This window comes from Oryzias latipes, chromosome 17 (genome assembly GCF_002234675.1).
Source record: "Oryzias latipes chromosome 17, ASM223467v1".
Lineage (NCBI taxonomy): Eukaryota > Metazoa > Chordata > Actinopteri > Beloniformes > Adrianichthyidae > Oryzias > Oryzias latipes.
Window position 1 is genome coordinate 23,040,891 of NC_019875.2, and position 14,622 is coordinate 23,055,512.

General features: G+C 38.5%; 1 protein-coding gene across 1 annotated transcript; it reads right to left on the bottom strand.

The window, feature by feature from the left end:
- Positions 1-4,592: 4,592 nt before the first annotated feature.
- LOC105356233 (fibronectin type III domain-containing protein 7-like) lies at positions 4,593-12,946 on the bottom strand. Its single transcript, XM_011486748.1, has 14 exons — positions 12,803-12,946; positions 12,330-12,348; positions 11,869-12,126; positions 10,549-10,809; positions 9,462-9,719; positions 9,137-9,388; positions 7,911-8,165; positions 7,545-7,802; positions 7,191-7,448; positions 6,861-7,115; positions 6,496-6,759; positions 6,397-6,426; positions 5,854-5,890; positions 4,593-5,381 (listed from the first exon to the last, which is right to left on the bottom strand). The coding sequence occupies exons 1-13, from the start codon at positions 12,836-12,838 to the stop codon at positions 5,859-5,861; spliced, it is 2,436 nt and encodes an 811-aa protein (XP_011485050.1). The 5' UTR covers positions 12,839-12,946; the 3' UTR covers positions 4,593-5,381; positions 5,854-5,858.
- Positions 12,947-14,622: the final 1,676 nt, after the last annotated feature.

Below are 14,622 nucleotides of genomic sequence, written 5' to 3' on the forward strand. Positions count from 1 at the left end.
TATGAACAGAATAATTTTATACATAAAAAATACATTTTATGTGTAAACTGACAAAAAAAGTTGGACAATAATGTTTTTAAGGCTTTTGAACTTTGACAATATTTTTATATGTTTTAGATGTTTGCTTTTAATTTTTTTTTCATTTGAAATAAAAAAAAGTCACATATAAATTAAAAGCTGTTGGATTCAAAGTAAAACTCCAAAGACCTTAATTGATGTAAATAAAATAACAGCAATGATGGTGCTGTTTTTTACAATTTGTTTCTTATAGGTAATACACATACTTTAAAATTAGTATTCTTTTTTCAACAGAATATGAAAACATTTATGATAAAATGCACACTCACCTGAAGCCATGCCATTATACCTCTAAAAACAGAAGGTAAATTCGTTAGAGACAAAATTATTTGAAAAAATATTAAGTCAACTATACAATGTATCTAAATACCTGTATCACAGAAAATAAAGCAACTGTTGAAAAGAAAATCCACATCTTATCTACAATCAGTGTCAGTCTTGCAGAAAGGTACAACCACTGATGGTTCTGTTCTCCTCTGGGATCAGAACAACCTGAGCACTGTAGATTAACATTGTGATAACCAATCAGCAGGTCCCAAATGAGGACAGGTAGATGCCTGTGGGCTACCTGTCATCATGAGAAGGGAGCTAAGTACAGTATGGTGCTCTGTAGGTGGAAGTGGGAGCACAGCCACACCTGTTGGTTTCAGATGATCCTTTTGTTTCTTAAAAAAATATGTTCACATCATATGTAACCATAAACAACACATATGTACCAATAAAAAAACTAGTTAAAAAATACAAAATACACAGTTTAGATGTTGAGTTGTGTCCCTTATAAAAGCAAGAATCTTCATATGTAAGGAAACTTGATCTTTTTTGTGAATTTGAGGTGAGTATAGTCAGGTCACCATGATATGTTCTTCCTGGACTGATGTAATATTACTTGAAAATGCTTTGTTTGATGCTTCAGATCATTAACCCTTGTGCTATCTTAGATGACCCCACCCTTACATTGACGTATTCTCCCTATCATGACAAAGGTGGATAAAGGTGGAAAGATTTCATGTAATCCATGGACACCAGTGAAGATCACAAATCATTGAAGAAAAAAGGTTCAGCGCACTGTCTTGTGGGTCTTGATGATCCAACTCCCAATGTCAAAGTGCCTAGGAGAGCACAAGGGTTAAAAAGAATGACTTTTAGTGACATCCTTCTCTGGTTACACATCCATAAGGAATCTCCCTTCATCCACAAGAGACATAAAAGATAGAAAATCACAACTGTGAAAAAGTTATTTAAACTCAAAACTATTCTTATTCGCTTTAAACGTCTTAAAGCTAGCAGATAATATAAATGAATAATCTTGTTATAGTCTCCACAAACCGTGATAATATTACCACCATGCCTTATTTATGCAGCAAGGCTGTTGTGGAAAAATGCTGTGATTTTTCTTCACAGTAAATCTCACAGAAGCGCATGTTTTAAATGTCAGATTGTTTTGCTGTATTAACTTACTGTAAAGCTTTGCATTTGCTTGCTCTGCATGCCGCTTGGACTGCCAATACTTGTCAGCTGCCTCAGCGGTCCCACTAGAAGGCCGGACTCTACAGGACTTAAGCTTGACAGCATCCCTTGTTTCCAGCAACCACCAGTGGGTTCATGGATTGATGGTCCAACAGCTGCCTCACTTACTACAATGGCTGTGTAGATCACATGGACTCAATGATTCCAGACTCCCTCTATATCTGGTAAAAGATCTCCTGGACGTGGGAATTGTAGCCTCTTCTGAGTACCAGAGTTTCCCAGCACACTCCAAATTTGCATTTGGGAGTTTATCTGGCTTCCCTTCTCCCGGCCAAATCACAACCAGGTGGTGGTCTGTTGAAAGCGGACACTCAAGTGTCCAAAACACACTGTCAAAGGTCAAATGACAGCTAAATTCTTGATCGTTAACTTCCTGTCTGGGTTTCCTGGTGCCACGCCCACTGATAGACACCCATCTGCTTGGAGATGATGTTTTGCTATGAACAATTTATGACTGTTGCAAAAGTTAAAAATATGATTGGGGAGGTTGTTCTTCTAGATCAGTGTTTTTCAACCAGTATGCCGCGGCACACTAGTGCGCCGTGGGAAATTGCCCTCATTCACTGATCTAAAAACATTTTCCATCTCCAGGAAATCAGCTCTTTGTTCATCCAAACAGGCCCTGATAAAACACTGAGTAGTTAGGAATATAAAAGATCTTAAAATTACTTTTTCTTTGTGTTTATTTAATTCTATTAAAGACATTTTGATAAGAATGACGGTGCCGCGATTTAGCTGCAGCTATAACTGTGTAAGGAAAAGTCCTGCCCCTTTAACTGTCTCCGCCAATCATTCTTGAAGGCTTAATCACATGTCATCAGTCTGACCAATCAGAAGTGCTTAAAGTCTTCACTTCCTTGTTCTTAATTCTGCTGATAAAGTCGCTCAGTTCTAACATAAATACCAGCTAAAGCTCGTCTTTAGCGGTCTAGCTTTCCCCAGAGTCCGGTGTTAGACCGTGGACCAAGTGAACAACACAATGAAGCTCAGAGACGCAAGTCTTTCTGCCCTTTTTCTGCAGTTTTCACACTACATCTCCCATGATCTCCCACATCTCCCACAGCACACAATGAGTCATCCTTGTGAAACGTCTTGAAACCACAACAAACAAACAGTTTCTAAATTTTTCTAATTTAACTTTTATTTCATCTCTTAGAAAAAAACAGCCTCAACTTCCTGCTTTTTCTGCCACAATTATCACAAAAATCCACGTGAGATTGCGGCGGGGGGGTGGGGTGGGGTGGCTGTCGATCAATACAGACCATGAATTTCTGCTTTTTTTTTTTTTTTCGGATGCTGTTGTGCCGCGGGATTTTTGTGAAGGTTAAAGTGTGCCGTGGCTCAAAAAGGTTGAAAAACACTGTTCTAGATCACATCCTTTCAGGTATCACTGTCATTGCCCACATCTGTATGGAAGTCTCCCAGTAGAACAATGGAGTCACCAGTTGGAGTTTTACATCGCAGTCCTCTCAAAGTCTCTAAGAAAGCCAGAAGTACTTTGTACTGCTATTCAGTCGAAACCATCCCAAGGGATGTGACCCTCCTGTTCCCAATATAAATATTAATTGAGGGTCCAAAAAAATGAATTGTCACGCCCAATTTGTTTTCGTTAAACTCTACTGGGACAATGAAACCTCAATAAATCAGCCCAAAAGAATCAGGGAGCTAAAAAAAATTAAAAACCCTGGAGTTTAAACCAAAAATACATAAGACTTGAGACGTGGGATAGAGCTGTGTGTTGGTTGAGTTCAGATAAGGATGATGCCTCTGACAGCAGGAGGACCAGACAATGTTTGAATTTGACAACTCACAAGTGATCGTTGAGGTATAGTAAAGACGTACAAAGAGAGTTTTTAAGAGTTTGTGATCTGAAAACACTGTTGAGTTCTTCCACCTTGCTCTGATATTCACAAGAGGAAAAATATTGGTTCTGAGATAAAGGGCAGATTGATATAAGACAAAGTGCATCACATAAAATGCTAGAAAAAACTATTTTAATAGCATTTAAAAATACATTTAAAATGCTGTTATAAGCAATACAGAGCGATTTTTTTTTACTTTAAAGGAGTTTGTCATAACTAAAGAAACCACAGAAAAAGTTGTTTTTTATCCATGTACTCCATTCTCCGCCCTCCGTCTAAACAGAATGTGTGGTAACTAAACAATACATGCATGGGTTGCTTCAATAAAATGAGAGTTTCTACAGTCAGTAGCTCACAACGTAAACTACAGTTACTTGAAGGCTGCAAACTATTTGAAACTTGACAACCTTGTCAAAACCTTGTTTTTAGACATTCAAGGTGATTTACCAGGTTTTAAGTTGTTTGAACTTATCTTTACTTTACACCTTTCCAAGTGTTTCTCAAAATCACCAGTTGACAATACTGTGACTCATATAGAGCTAAAAAAAATATTATTATTAAAATGAGTCAAAATCATTTTGCTCCGTGCTCTTTGCGATAGAAAACTTGGATTACACTTTCAAATTTCAAATTTTGGTTATTTTGATTTGTTTTCTGCATTTATTGAGATGGGCCAACTAAGATTCTTCTCTAGTTCATATTTTTTTTACCAAATAAATAATTTCCATTCATTACACTAGTTTTTTTGCCACTGTGATCACACATTAAAACTAAAAAATGATAACCGTTTGCTTAGAACTAGCTAAAAAATATAGTATACCAATCGATTTTAAGTCATTCAATCTAACATATTTAGGGTTATTTTTCCCTTTTTGAATGCTTGTGTGGAACTCCTTGTTTCTAAATTCTTTGTTAAATAAAAAAAGACTTGTTCTAGTTATTTTCTCCTTAAGATCAGAGTTCTTTTAGTTTTTTTAGGCCACCTCTTTTGTGTGTGTGTGCGTCAGTTATGCAGAGTCAGTGTTTAATAACAGCTCTGCTGGTGGATTCTCCTTCATTTCAGGAGGTTTATGTTAATGTTCTGTCTGCCCCACAAGACCCACAAAAGGAATCACATTACACACGTTTGGATGCCAAAACATTGTTTTATTGTTCTCATCAGTAAGTGAGAGTTCGCATGTCCAGTAAAAGGTTGACAATTATTCCAGTCACAGGATCAGATGCATCATCCACACGATCTGTGGTTCATGACTCAAGGCAGGCGAGGTGGAAACCTGTTATTTCACTTTCAGAATGATCCTCTCAATTGCAGGGTGACTACCAGTACCTATGACTGAGGAGGTTGTACGTTTTTATTTAGATTATTGAAAATCTTTTGCTCCTTACAGTTTTAAACTTAAATGTTCATTTCTGTCATTTAATATAAAAAAAATTAAAACTCTAGATCTTCCTATTTTTTAGAAAAGGTTCTCAGTACTTGAGGTTTGATGTGATCTATCCGTCACATTACCCATAAAATAGAGTTACAATTATTTGTCTTACAGGATTGATCAGGGTTTAATTAGATCATTTTAAAACATTATTTATGTCATGACATCCTCAGTTGTTTATTTTAATTGGATGTTTCCTGTATTGTAGAGCCTCAAGATAAGATCAGCTATGAATTGGCATTTCATGAACAAACTGAAGTGAGTGGAATAATTTTATTACAACCCAGAGCCATCTATTGATGTAATTCTGCTGTCAGACCAGACATGGCTTCCAATCACTGCTCTGTATTGTATGGCTTGGATTTATTCCTTTTCCTATTTATTGATTCTTCTTATGTTGGACAATAGGGAGATTTCTAGATCATTTGTTGAGAATTAAGCATGGCAAATCCTTGGTCCTCATCAATGGGCTGGTCTGGAGTCCCTGGGTGGGCAAAGGGAAACAATCAGTTGCTTTATTGGAGATATGTTTTTCTGAAAATTAAAATCTGCAAAGGTGTTTTTTTTCTTTGTGTGAGAGCTACTAAATCTGCTCTCACAGTTACTCCTCGAAAACACAAAAATCTCATGTTTCCTCCGCAGATGTTCTTTTTTCCCCTCAGTCACGTTCCCTTTCATCCTTCTTCCCGTTTTCGGGTCTCAGAGGTAAACACTTGAATTAGCCTTAATGTGCTTCTATTCTCTCTCTGTTGTTCCCTTCACTCTCATTGTTCATCCCTATACAGTCAGATTATTACTTCTTCATGATACTTGTCACGAGATAACCTTTTACTCATGAAGTGATAACAATGACTGTGTCCAGAAAAGAAACTTTAATCCATGTTTTGGTAGCAAACAAGAAACAAAACATGTTAGACAATGTGTAAAACATCAAAATTGAAAGGCAAAAGACCTACCAGTATTATTTCACGCTTCGTCTTTGGCGAGAAATCACTTTAAAGAAAAGGGAAAAAAAAGTCAATTTTCCTGCAGTTAGTGCTAAAAGTAGAGATTTTATCAAGTAGTTTTTAGGGGTGTAACGATTCTTTAAATTATTCGATTCATATCATAACTTGTGGTTGCCAATAGGATTCATAGTCGATATTGAATAATTTCGAACAACCCACTGAATGATTCACGGACCTAAAATCGATCCAGTACCTCTTTAGCCAAAATTCAACAGTGTGACCAACACCAATTGTGCTTCAATCCAAAGGGTATGATCAATTTGTCATTTTTCAATTATTTTTTAATGGTATGGGTCGATTTAGCTACGGGTAACAACATTCCTCACACAGATTGATCTGGTTGGATCACAGGAATATAAATTGATTCACTAATTACGTTGATTAATCGCCACACCCCTAATAGTCCAGTTATGTTCCTTATAAAAAAAGTTTTTGTTATGAATCCAAGAAAAGGAAGAGTTATGGGATTTTATTGTAAGAACGGATACTTACCCATGCCTGCGTTGCTTCCTGGACAGGGAACTGAAAGAAAGAAAAATAAATATTAATATTTGTGCATCATCTAAATATCCTGGACCACTGATGACCCACCTGAGTATGTTCTGGGCTGACAGAAGGTAACTTTGAGCCCTGACTGCCCCACTGGTGCTACAACAACCGTGTAGACATCCCCACATGTTTCCTCCTGGATATCACAGTAGGTGTTCCCTGCAGCGGCGATGCAGGTGTAGTTGGCTCCGGTCCCGTACAGCTCCACTGTGTGGTTTTGGCTCTGCAGACCCACAGATCGCCAGTAAACCCTGAGTGAATAGTTAGTCCGGCGATAGAGTTTGACACCTGTTGGACAGCATGCACCTGCAACAAAGCAAAGTTGAGTGTTTAACTAAATGTTTACATTAGTTTTGTATCATCAACATGTGATTTGTCTCCTCATCCCAGGGCTAAATTGTTCTCACTGGAAGAAAAACCACGATAGTTGCACTGTGATGTGTGCCCTGTGCTGCTGATGGCTTCCAGGTAGACACTGTAGTTGGTGCCACAGGTGATGCATCCCATCAGGCAGTGTGTGTCCAGAGTGTGGCATTTTGCGTGCCCACGTTGGGAGGTCAGTGTGGTGACGTAGGAGCGAGCTCCACCGCCAGGTGACCAGGTGACATTGGTCATTGCCTGCGTGACCTGACTCACATTCACAGAGTCTGGACAGCAGGGACCTTTGGACGGGAAAAACATGGAAAAGGTTTAGCTGCGACATTACAGAAAAAATGTCTTAAACTACACATTTGTACCTGTTTCCAGAGTTTTGCTAAACCCAGGCAGACTTCCCCCAGCTGCTGAGGTGGCCACAGCTGTGACCTCATAGGTTGTGCCACAGGGCAGCTGTGTGAGCTCACAGGAGTTATTCTTTGACTGGCATGACCCTCTGTTGTAGCGCCCAGTGGCGGTGATAGTATAGCTTGTATTGGGGAAGTTTGGGGTGGTGTAGAGGACTCTGTATGTGGAGTTGCCAGTTTGTGTCATGTTCAGAATCTCCGGAGAGCAGGGAGCTGCCAGATGGGACAAAATAAGTGATGTGTGACAAAGTTTAGTTTTGTTTTATGTATCAAAGTTACCAAAAAAAAATGCCTCTACAGTACTAATACCTGTCTCGTGCACGTTTGGGGCACAGGTACTGTTACATCCTCGTAACTCACTGCACGGGGTCACAGTCACTGAATAAGCAGTGTTGCATCTCAGATCTGAGAGCGCGCACACCGGTGACGTGTCGTTACAGTGGATAATATCACTAGTCTCTGCTGCTGTGGTCTCATACAGCTCCGCCCCTTTGACAGGTGACCACGTGATCTCCAGGGTCTCCGTGGAAACCAGCTGCACCAGCACATCCTGAGGGCAGCAGGGTACTGGGATGGAAAGAGTCAAGGCGGGAAATTTCAGTGAATGAAAAGATTAACACATCAGAAAGTAAACTGATTATTTTAGATATATCTCATCTCGATCCAAAATCTTACTTGTGGTGTAGTTACGAACGTGCGCTAAAAGGCTGGGGCCTGCTTTGTTGTAGGGGAACACGCTGGTCAGGTAGGTGTAGCCGCACATGCAGGAGAACTGGCAGGTGGTGTCCGTAGTGTTGCATAAATTCTCGGTCCCATCATCTCTCTTAATGAAGGTCACGTAGAATTCCACCAACGGCACCTCCTCCCACATGACATAGCAGTCACCTGCTGTGGGCTCCTCCACCCAAATGTTCTCAGGGGGGCATGGGTCTGCCAAGGGAAAACAGTTTTAAATGGAGCACACAGAAATCTAGGAAATTTGTAATGGTAAAAACATAGTATAGTAGTAAATAACATAGTAAAACATATGTATAAGCACACAAGTGAACCAATACAAAAAGTTAAAAGATGGCTTGTTCAGCCAGCCAAAAAAAGTATTATAAAAACCTAACAAAGCTGACACAAAAAGTATGCCATTGAAGTAAATCAAAAAGTAAAGACAAAGAATTGTCTCTATATTAAGCTCAAAAGTTTGACATAAAAAGTATGCAATTATGGATAGTTTAAAATCTAAACTAAACTAAGTTGGCTGCATATGGAAAAAAAAAGAAGCAGTAAAGTGGCTTCTGCAAACAGTAGCCAAAATTTTGTTGTTTGTTTGTTTGTGTTTTTCCTTTGGTCACTTCACAGATAAAATTTAACAGCCGCAGTTTGTACAAAAAAAAGGAAGAAAAAAGATGAAAAATAAAATTTCATCATCATTTTGAGTGAGAATTCAAGTTATTTGTGAGATTAAACAGAAAAAGAAGAGATCATCTGCCATTAGGGACATTGAGGGTGGATCAGGATGCAGCATAAATGTTTGTAGCCACCTGAAAAAAAAATAAAACTCCTAAACTTAATTGACTGAAGTCATTTTGCACAATTTCTAAATGTCCTGCCATAACCCATAAGAATCCAGGCACATTTTTTGTTAATAATAAAGTTATGTGTATGGGTTAAAGACAGAGGGACACCAATGAAAGAAAACCCTTGCAATGTGGAATATTTCTGCACAAATAACTTGAAAGTAAAAAGTATGTTTTTGAATGAAAAAAATAATTTCCAAATGTCTTTCTTCACTGGATTTAAATAAAAAGTGCAGTGGGGCGGACTAAAAAAAAAAAAGTTGGCCAAACATATTAATATGGATTTGAAATGTAAAAATGTGAAAAGCGTGTGGTTGAGTGTTCCAAACCCACATGTAATGTAGTTGACTGATTGCGAGGGACTGCTGATTCCAGCTTCGTTGGAGGCTGTGACATAGACAGAACGGTTCTGCCCACACTCTGCAAGCAGGATGTAACAGTTGGTGTTTCCTGTAGAACAGTTTTGGCCCGAAGTGGTCCAGGCTGTGTAGTTTTTAGCCCCCTGTACTGACACCCAATAGATCGCAATCCCCGGAGCACGTCCCTGAGTCACCTGGATGTCAATCACATCTGGACTTGAAGGGCCTGGAGAAGAAACCAGAGGACTATCAACAGGAAAGTTGTATGACGGTAGGAGCTAAACTTGACTGGTGCTTACGTGTGATCTGGCAGACAGTCTTGTCGTCACCGATACGACCCTCAGCATCCCAAGCCATGCTCTTGATACAGTAGGAGGTTCCCGACTGAAGGTTGTCGAAAGTGACCTCAGTGTTGGTGGTGTTCAGTTTGTTGCGGACGTAGGAGCCTTCTCGGATGATGACCAACGTATAAAGTACAGCATGCTCCACTGGAGCCCAGACAGCAAGAATGGTCTCATTGGTGGGCGAGGATGTGTTCAGTTTAGGCGCCATGACAACTACAAAAAAATGACAATCAGTGATTAATTGAAATTGGAATGCAACCAAATACAGCATAAGATCTTTTTGTGTTTTGTTTTGTGCTTTGTAACAAAAGAAAGAATGTTTTGCCTCTGATCATATTCCATCGACTCTTTCTCCAAGGCTATAACCTAATTCTCATGGTTTTCTTTTTCAAGTTATTAAAATGGCGCAGTATAGATACAGTCGGATACAATTTCCATCTTGGCTTTACCACAACAGCGGGGAAAATCAGATAGAATAGGGGGTGAAATCATAAGCTGCAGCTGGAATAAAAAACTATTGTTGACAGCAACAACAAAAGGGTTTCGCTCCATTTTTAGTTCACTGATCTCTATCCGGGTAAACCAGTAATGTTTGTTGTCGGACAAGGAAATACTTCTGAGAGGTCATTATAAAATAATAATGGATTAGATTCTATCTGGGCTATTCCAGACACTCAAAGCGCTTACAATGTGTCCATTATTCATTCACTCCTCATGTATACTTGGTGATGGTAGATGCGTGGCTGCCAGTTCGCGCCTACGGTCCCTCTGACCATCACCGGGACATTCATACACATTCACACACTGGAGCCAGGGACGCTGAAGTGTCTTGCCCAAGGACACAACAACAGTTGACTGGAGGAAGCAGGGATCAAACCGCCAACCCTTCCATCATTGGACAACCTGCTTAACCTCTCAAACCACTGCAACCCAATTGTGTTGTGTGAATGTTATCAGCAGTAGTATACTATTTTCTTATTGATAGACCCCATAAAAGAGTGTAGATGAGGTCAGATTGCATTGCTGCATATCAAATGTTTACCTGTTCTGGCCTCAGTGGGATATGAAGGTTGACTCCTTCCCCCGGAGTTGACGGACATGACACTCAAAATGTAATCTGTATATGGCTGGAGCTGCACCACAGTGCTTGGGGATGAGGTCACATTGGTCTCGGAGAAGAAGTTCCCTGTTTTTGACTCTGCCCTCAGGATGTAGCCGGTCGCCCCCGGGACCTCTGCGAACTCGACGGTGATGCTGTCGCTGAGTTTGGAGTAGGTCTGCAGAATGCTGGGCACATCAGGGGCTGGGGAGGGCATGCACAGGAGAAAGATTATGAAGTTGTGCTACAACAATGAGAACAAAAGTCACAATTTTGAATTAAAACTGTCTTAAATTGCAAACAAATGTTCAGTTTTAACCCTTATGCTATCTTAGATGACCCCGCCTTTACATTGACGTGTTCTCCCTACCATGACAAAGGGGGATAAAGTTGGAAAGATTTCATGTAATCCATGGACACCAGTGAAGAACACAAATCATTGAAGAAAAAAGGTTCAGCGCACTGTCTAGTGGGTCTAGATGACCCAACTCCCAATGTTAAAGTGCCTACGATAGCACCAGGGCTACAAACAAAACTTTTAAATTGCAATTGAAAACATGAAATGTTGCTTTCAAAATCATTTTCCTGGCTTTCAAAGTACATTTTTGCGTTTGTGACACAACTGATGCGTTGCGTCGCGCCTTGCTTTCTCTCTATCTTTGATTTGTTAAATGCTTATGAAACCTGACCACAGAGAATCCATGAAGCATTATGGTCTGTTCTCCAGGCAACACAATCCCTGCCAACCCAAAGGGTAGAGTTACAAAAATCCCGCTGCTATTGGCTGTTACTTTGAACGTCACATATGCTGTGGGCTGATTTCAACATTGTTTGCTAGATCTAATGAATGAAACAAGTATTTGTTATGCTTTGCTGTCCAGCTTTTAATTTGTGATTTCAAATGTTCCAAAAGCTTATGGCCCACTGATTCTTCATATTTTGTCTCCAAATTCCCCACAGTTAATCGCTCGGCTTCATCTAATCGCCTCAATTAAAACCTACATGAAAATAGTGGGTTAGAGAAAAATTATATACAGAACTAAAACAGTAAAAAAATTGGGTTTAGTGAGAAAAAGTTAAAATGTTTAAATTTGAGAGAAGGAACTATGTTTTGTTAGATTTTTCTATGTAAGATTTCTAAAAATGCTGATAAATCAATAATCAGATTACTCAAAATAGTCACTTTTATTCCATTCCTAAATGCTTGACACCAACTCACAATGCAGCATTTCTGCTCTAAATTTGTGGCTTGGGATTTCTGACCTGTTGTCTCCTCCGTCTCTGCACTGCTGAGGACATTGAGGGCATTGTCCATGGCCTCTAACTGCATGGTGTAGACCGTGTTTGGTGTCAGGGAGTTAACGGAGCCCATCACTGTGTTGCCGCTAAACTGAGCAAAGACGGGCTGCTCCGGAGAGTTCTTGGGAGTTGCTGTGATCTTGTAAGAGCTGGCACCGGTGTGGCCGCTCCATTGCACCGTCATACTCTTTGACGTCACGGTGAACACTGACAAGGAGATGTCTGAGGGGAAAATGTGTTTATTTAAGTCTTTAGAGCTCACTTATGGTGTTAGAAATACTTCAAATAAAAAGCAGTCCTGCAGGGTTAATATGTGGACTCAATATGTTTATTAACAATCTTATTTTTATTACATTTTTTATATGATAAAGTAAAAATTTGAATATGAATCTTGAGTCAAATCTTAGAAAAATTCCATAATTTACCCTTTTGAGCAGCACATATCTGAAAATTAGAAACAACAGAGCAAGTTAATGACAGAAACTAGGAAACATCATAATGACAGTTGACAGATCATTCTTTTTTTTTTCAAGATAATGTCGTTGCTCTGAAGGCAGCAAGCTGTTGTGGTATTTCATATTATATCCTGAAAGCAAATTATGCCCTGTATCATGTTCTGCAAGCACGAGAGGCAGCCGGCTGCACATTACCTTCACTCAACACAGATTTCAAGCTCACTCTGTGCAGGTATTTCTTTCAGGTCACAATGAATTTGTCTATTGAGCTAAGGCTAAGCCTGCCACACGCACACATTGGAAACACTGCAAAGACTGAATTCTTTTGTTTAAAAAATTTAGACCTGGACTGACTGTTTTCTATCTACATATTTCGAATGTATGACAAAAGAAGAAATGTTCTTACTGATTTGGTAAAATATTATGAAATAAAAACAACTTACCCCTGTAAATGTGAATAAAAGCCAAAGTTTATACATCTTAAGGTGAACAGTCCCCAATTCTTTGCTGTGAGGTTATTTCTCAGAGTGACTTCCTGCATAAATCAATTTTTTCTTTGCCGTTTCCTCTTTTTCTGTCCTTAGCTGAGACGACAGGTGCTTTATTGTTTCAGCAGATGCCAAAGAGCCCAAAGGCTGTAACTCCACCCCTCAGGGGTGTTTGGGCCACCTATCAGAGCCAGCGATGGAAGCTCACCTCGGTTAGATGAAGATGCTGATTAGGACTGTTAATGTTACACCGTTCTTGCTTTGTTTTGCTGTCTGCTCAATTAAATGTGGCAACAGTGTCCTGAATGTGGAGCTGAAGTCCTTTGTGTTGAACAATAAAACAACTCTGTTGTCCCAGCTGAAATTCAAGGATCTCACAGACAAAGACAAAACTTGATGAAAGTGATAACCTATTTTTTTATTTGTCTTATTTAAAGAAAAGGAAATATAATTTCTGGACATTCACAAACATTTCCTGGGGGTGGATCTTTTCATAGATGAGACTAGTTTTTTGCCAAAATCTGATCAACATCTATTCAAAACTATGTAATAAAAAAATATTGTATTATAATTCAAATTGGAGGCCAGTAAAATTGCCCATTTTGAACAAAACTTATGCAAAAATATTTTTTCTCACTAAAATGATTTATACACAATTATAAATACATTATAATTGTGCTGTTCTCTTTTAAAAAAAATCTCAGTGACTTACAGGGTTATTTAGTGACATGGTATGTACAACATCTAAAGCTGACCCTAGAGCTACTGCTCAGTAAGAAATTAAACAATAAAAGGACTTTGTTCCTATAAAATCCATTATTTATTTGTTTATGTACTTGTTGGTTTTTATTTATTTTTTCCTTAACCCCTTGACGCCTGTTGATGCAAACATGCTTCAAACCACTTCAGCTCCAAAATTACCTTAATTTAGCATCTACTTGAAAGAAAAAACAATTCAGGCATCAAGGGGTTAATTTTTTTTTTTATGTGTGACTTATCAGGAAAAAGAAAATATATATAAAAAAAAGTGAAATTAAGTAATGCATTAACATGTATTGCTATGAAAGTATCAATTGTGACAACACAACGCAAAAAGGGTTTCAAAAGAGAGCAACATCCCTCAGACTCCCACTTTAAAAGGCAAACTTTTCACCGCAACTAAACATTACAAATTAAACTGTGGAGAATAAAACTAATATATGCTGTGTATATATATATATATATATATATATATATATATATATATATATATATATATATATATATACTGTATATATATACTGTATATATATCTATACATCCATATATATATATATATATATATATATATATATATATTAGTTTTTGTTAGTTATGTGTGTGTGTGTGTAAAATATTTTTTTGTACATTCATTCATTTTTAGAAATCCCCTCTAATTGGGTGAAGGTGGAGTGCACCCAGGACAGGTTGCCAGTGTATTGCAGAGCCACATTTCATTTGTACACTCATTTGGTAAATTTTGTTTTTGCTTTATTTTCTTTTTCATGACAACCGTGAATAATAGGGGGGGATGCAGTTATTTTTTAAACTGTTATAATCTTATTAGGATTACATTTGTGCATCAATAGTTGCAAGTTTTTTTGTGGATCTGGCAAAACTCTTGCTTTTCCCAATTTTCTATTTTTTGTCACATTGTTGTAAAGATACTTAAGACCCCATATTTTATTCCTGAATTTGAAAAAAGTCAGAAGTTCTTGGTGATTCTACTCCTTAAATGACCACTAGCGGCTGGTGGT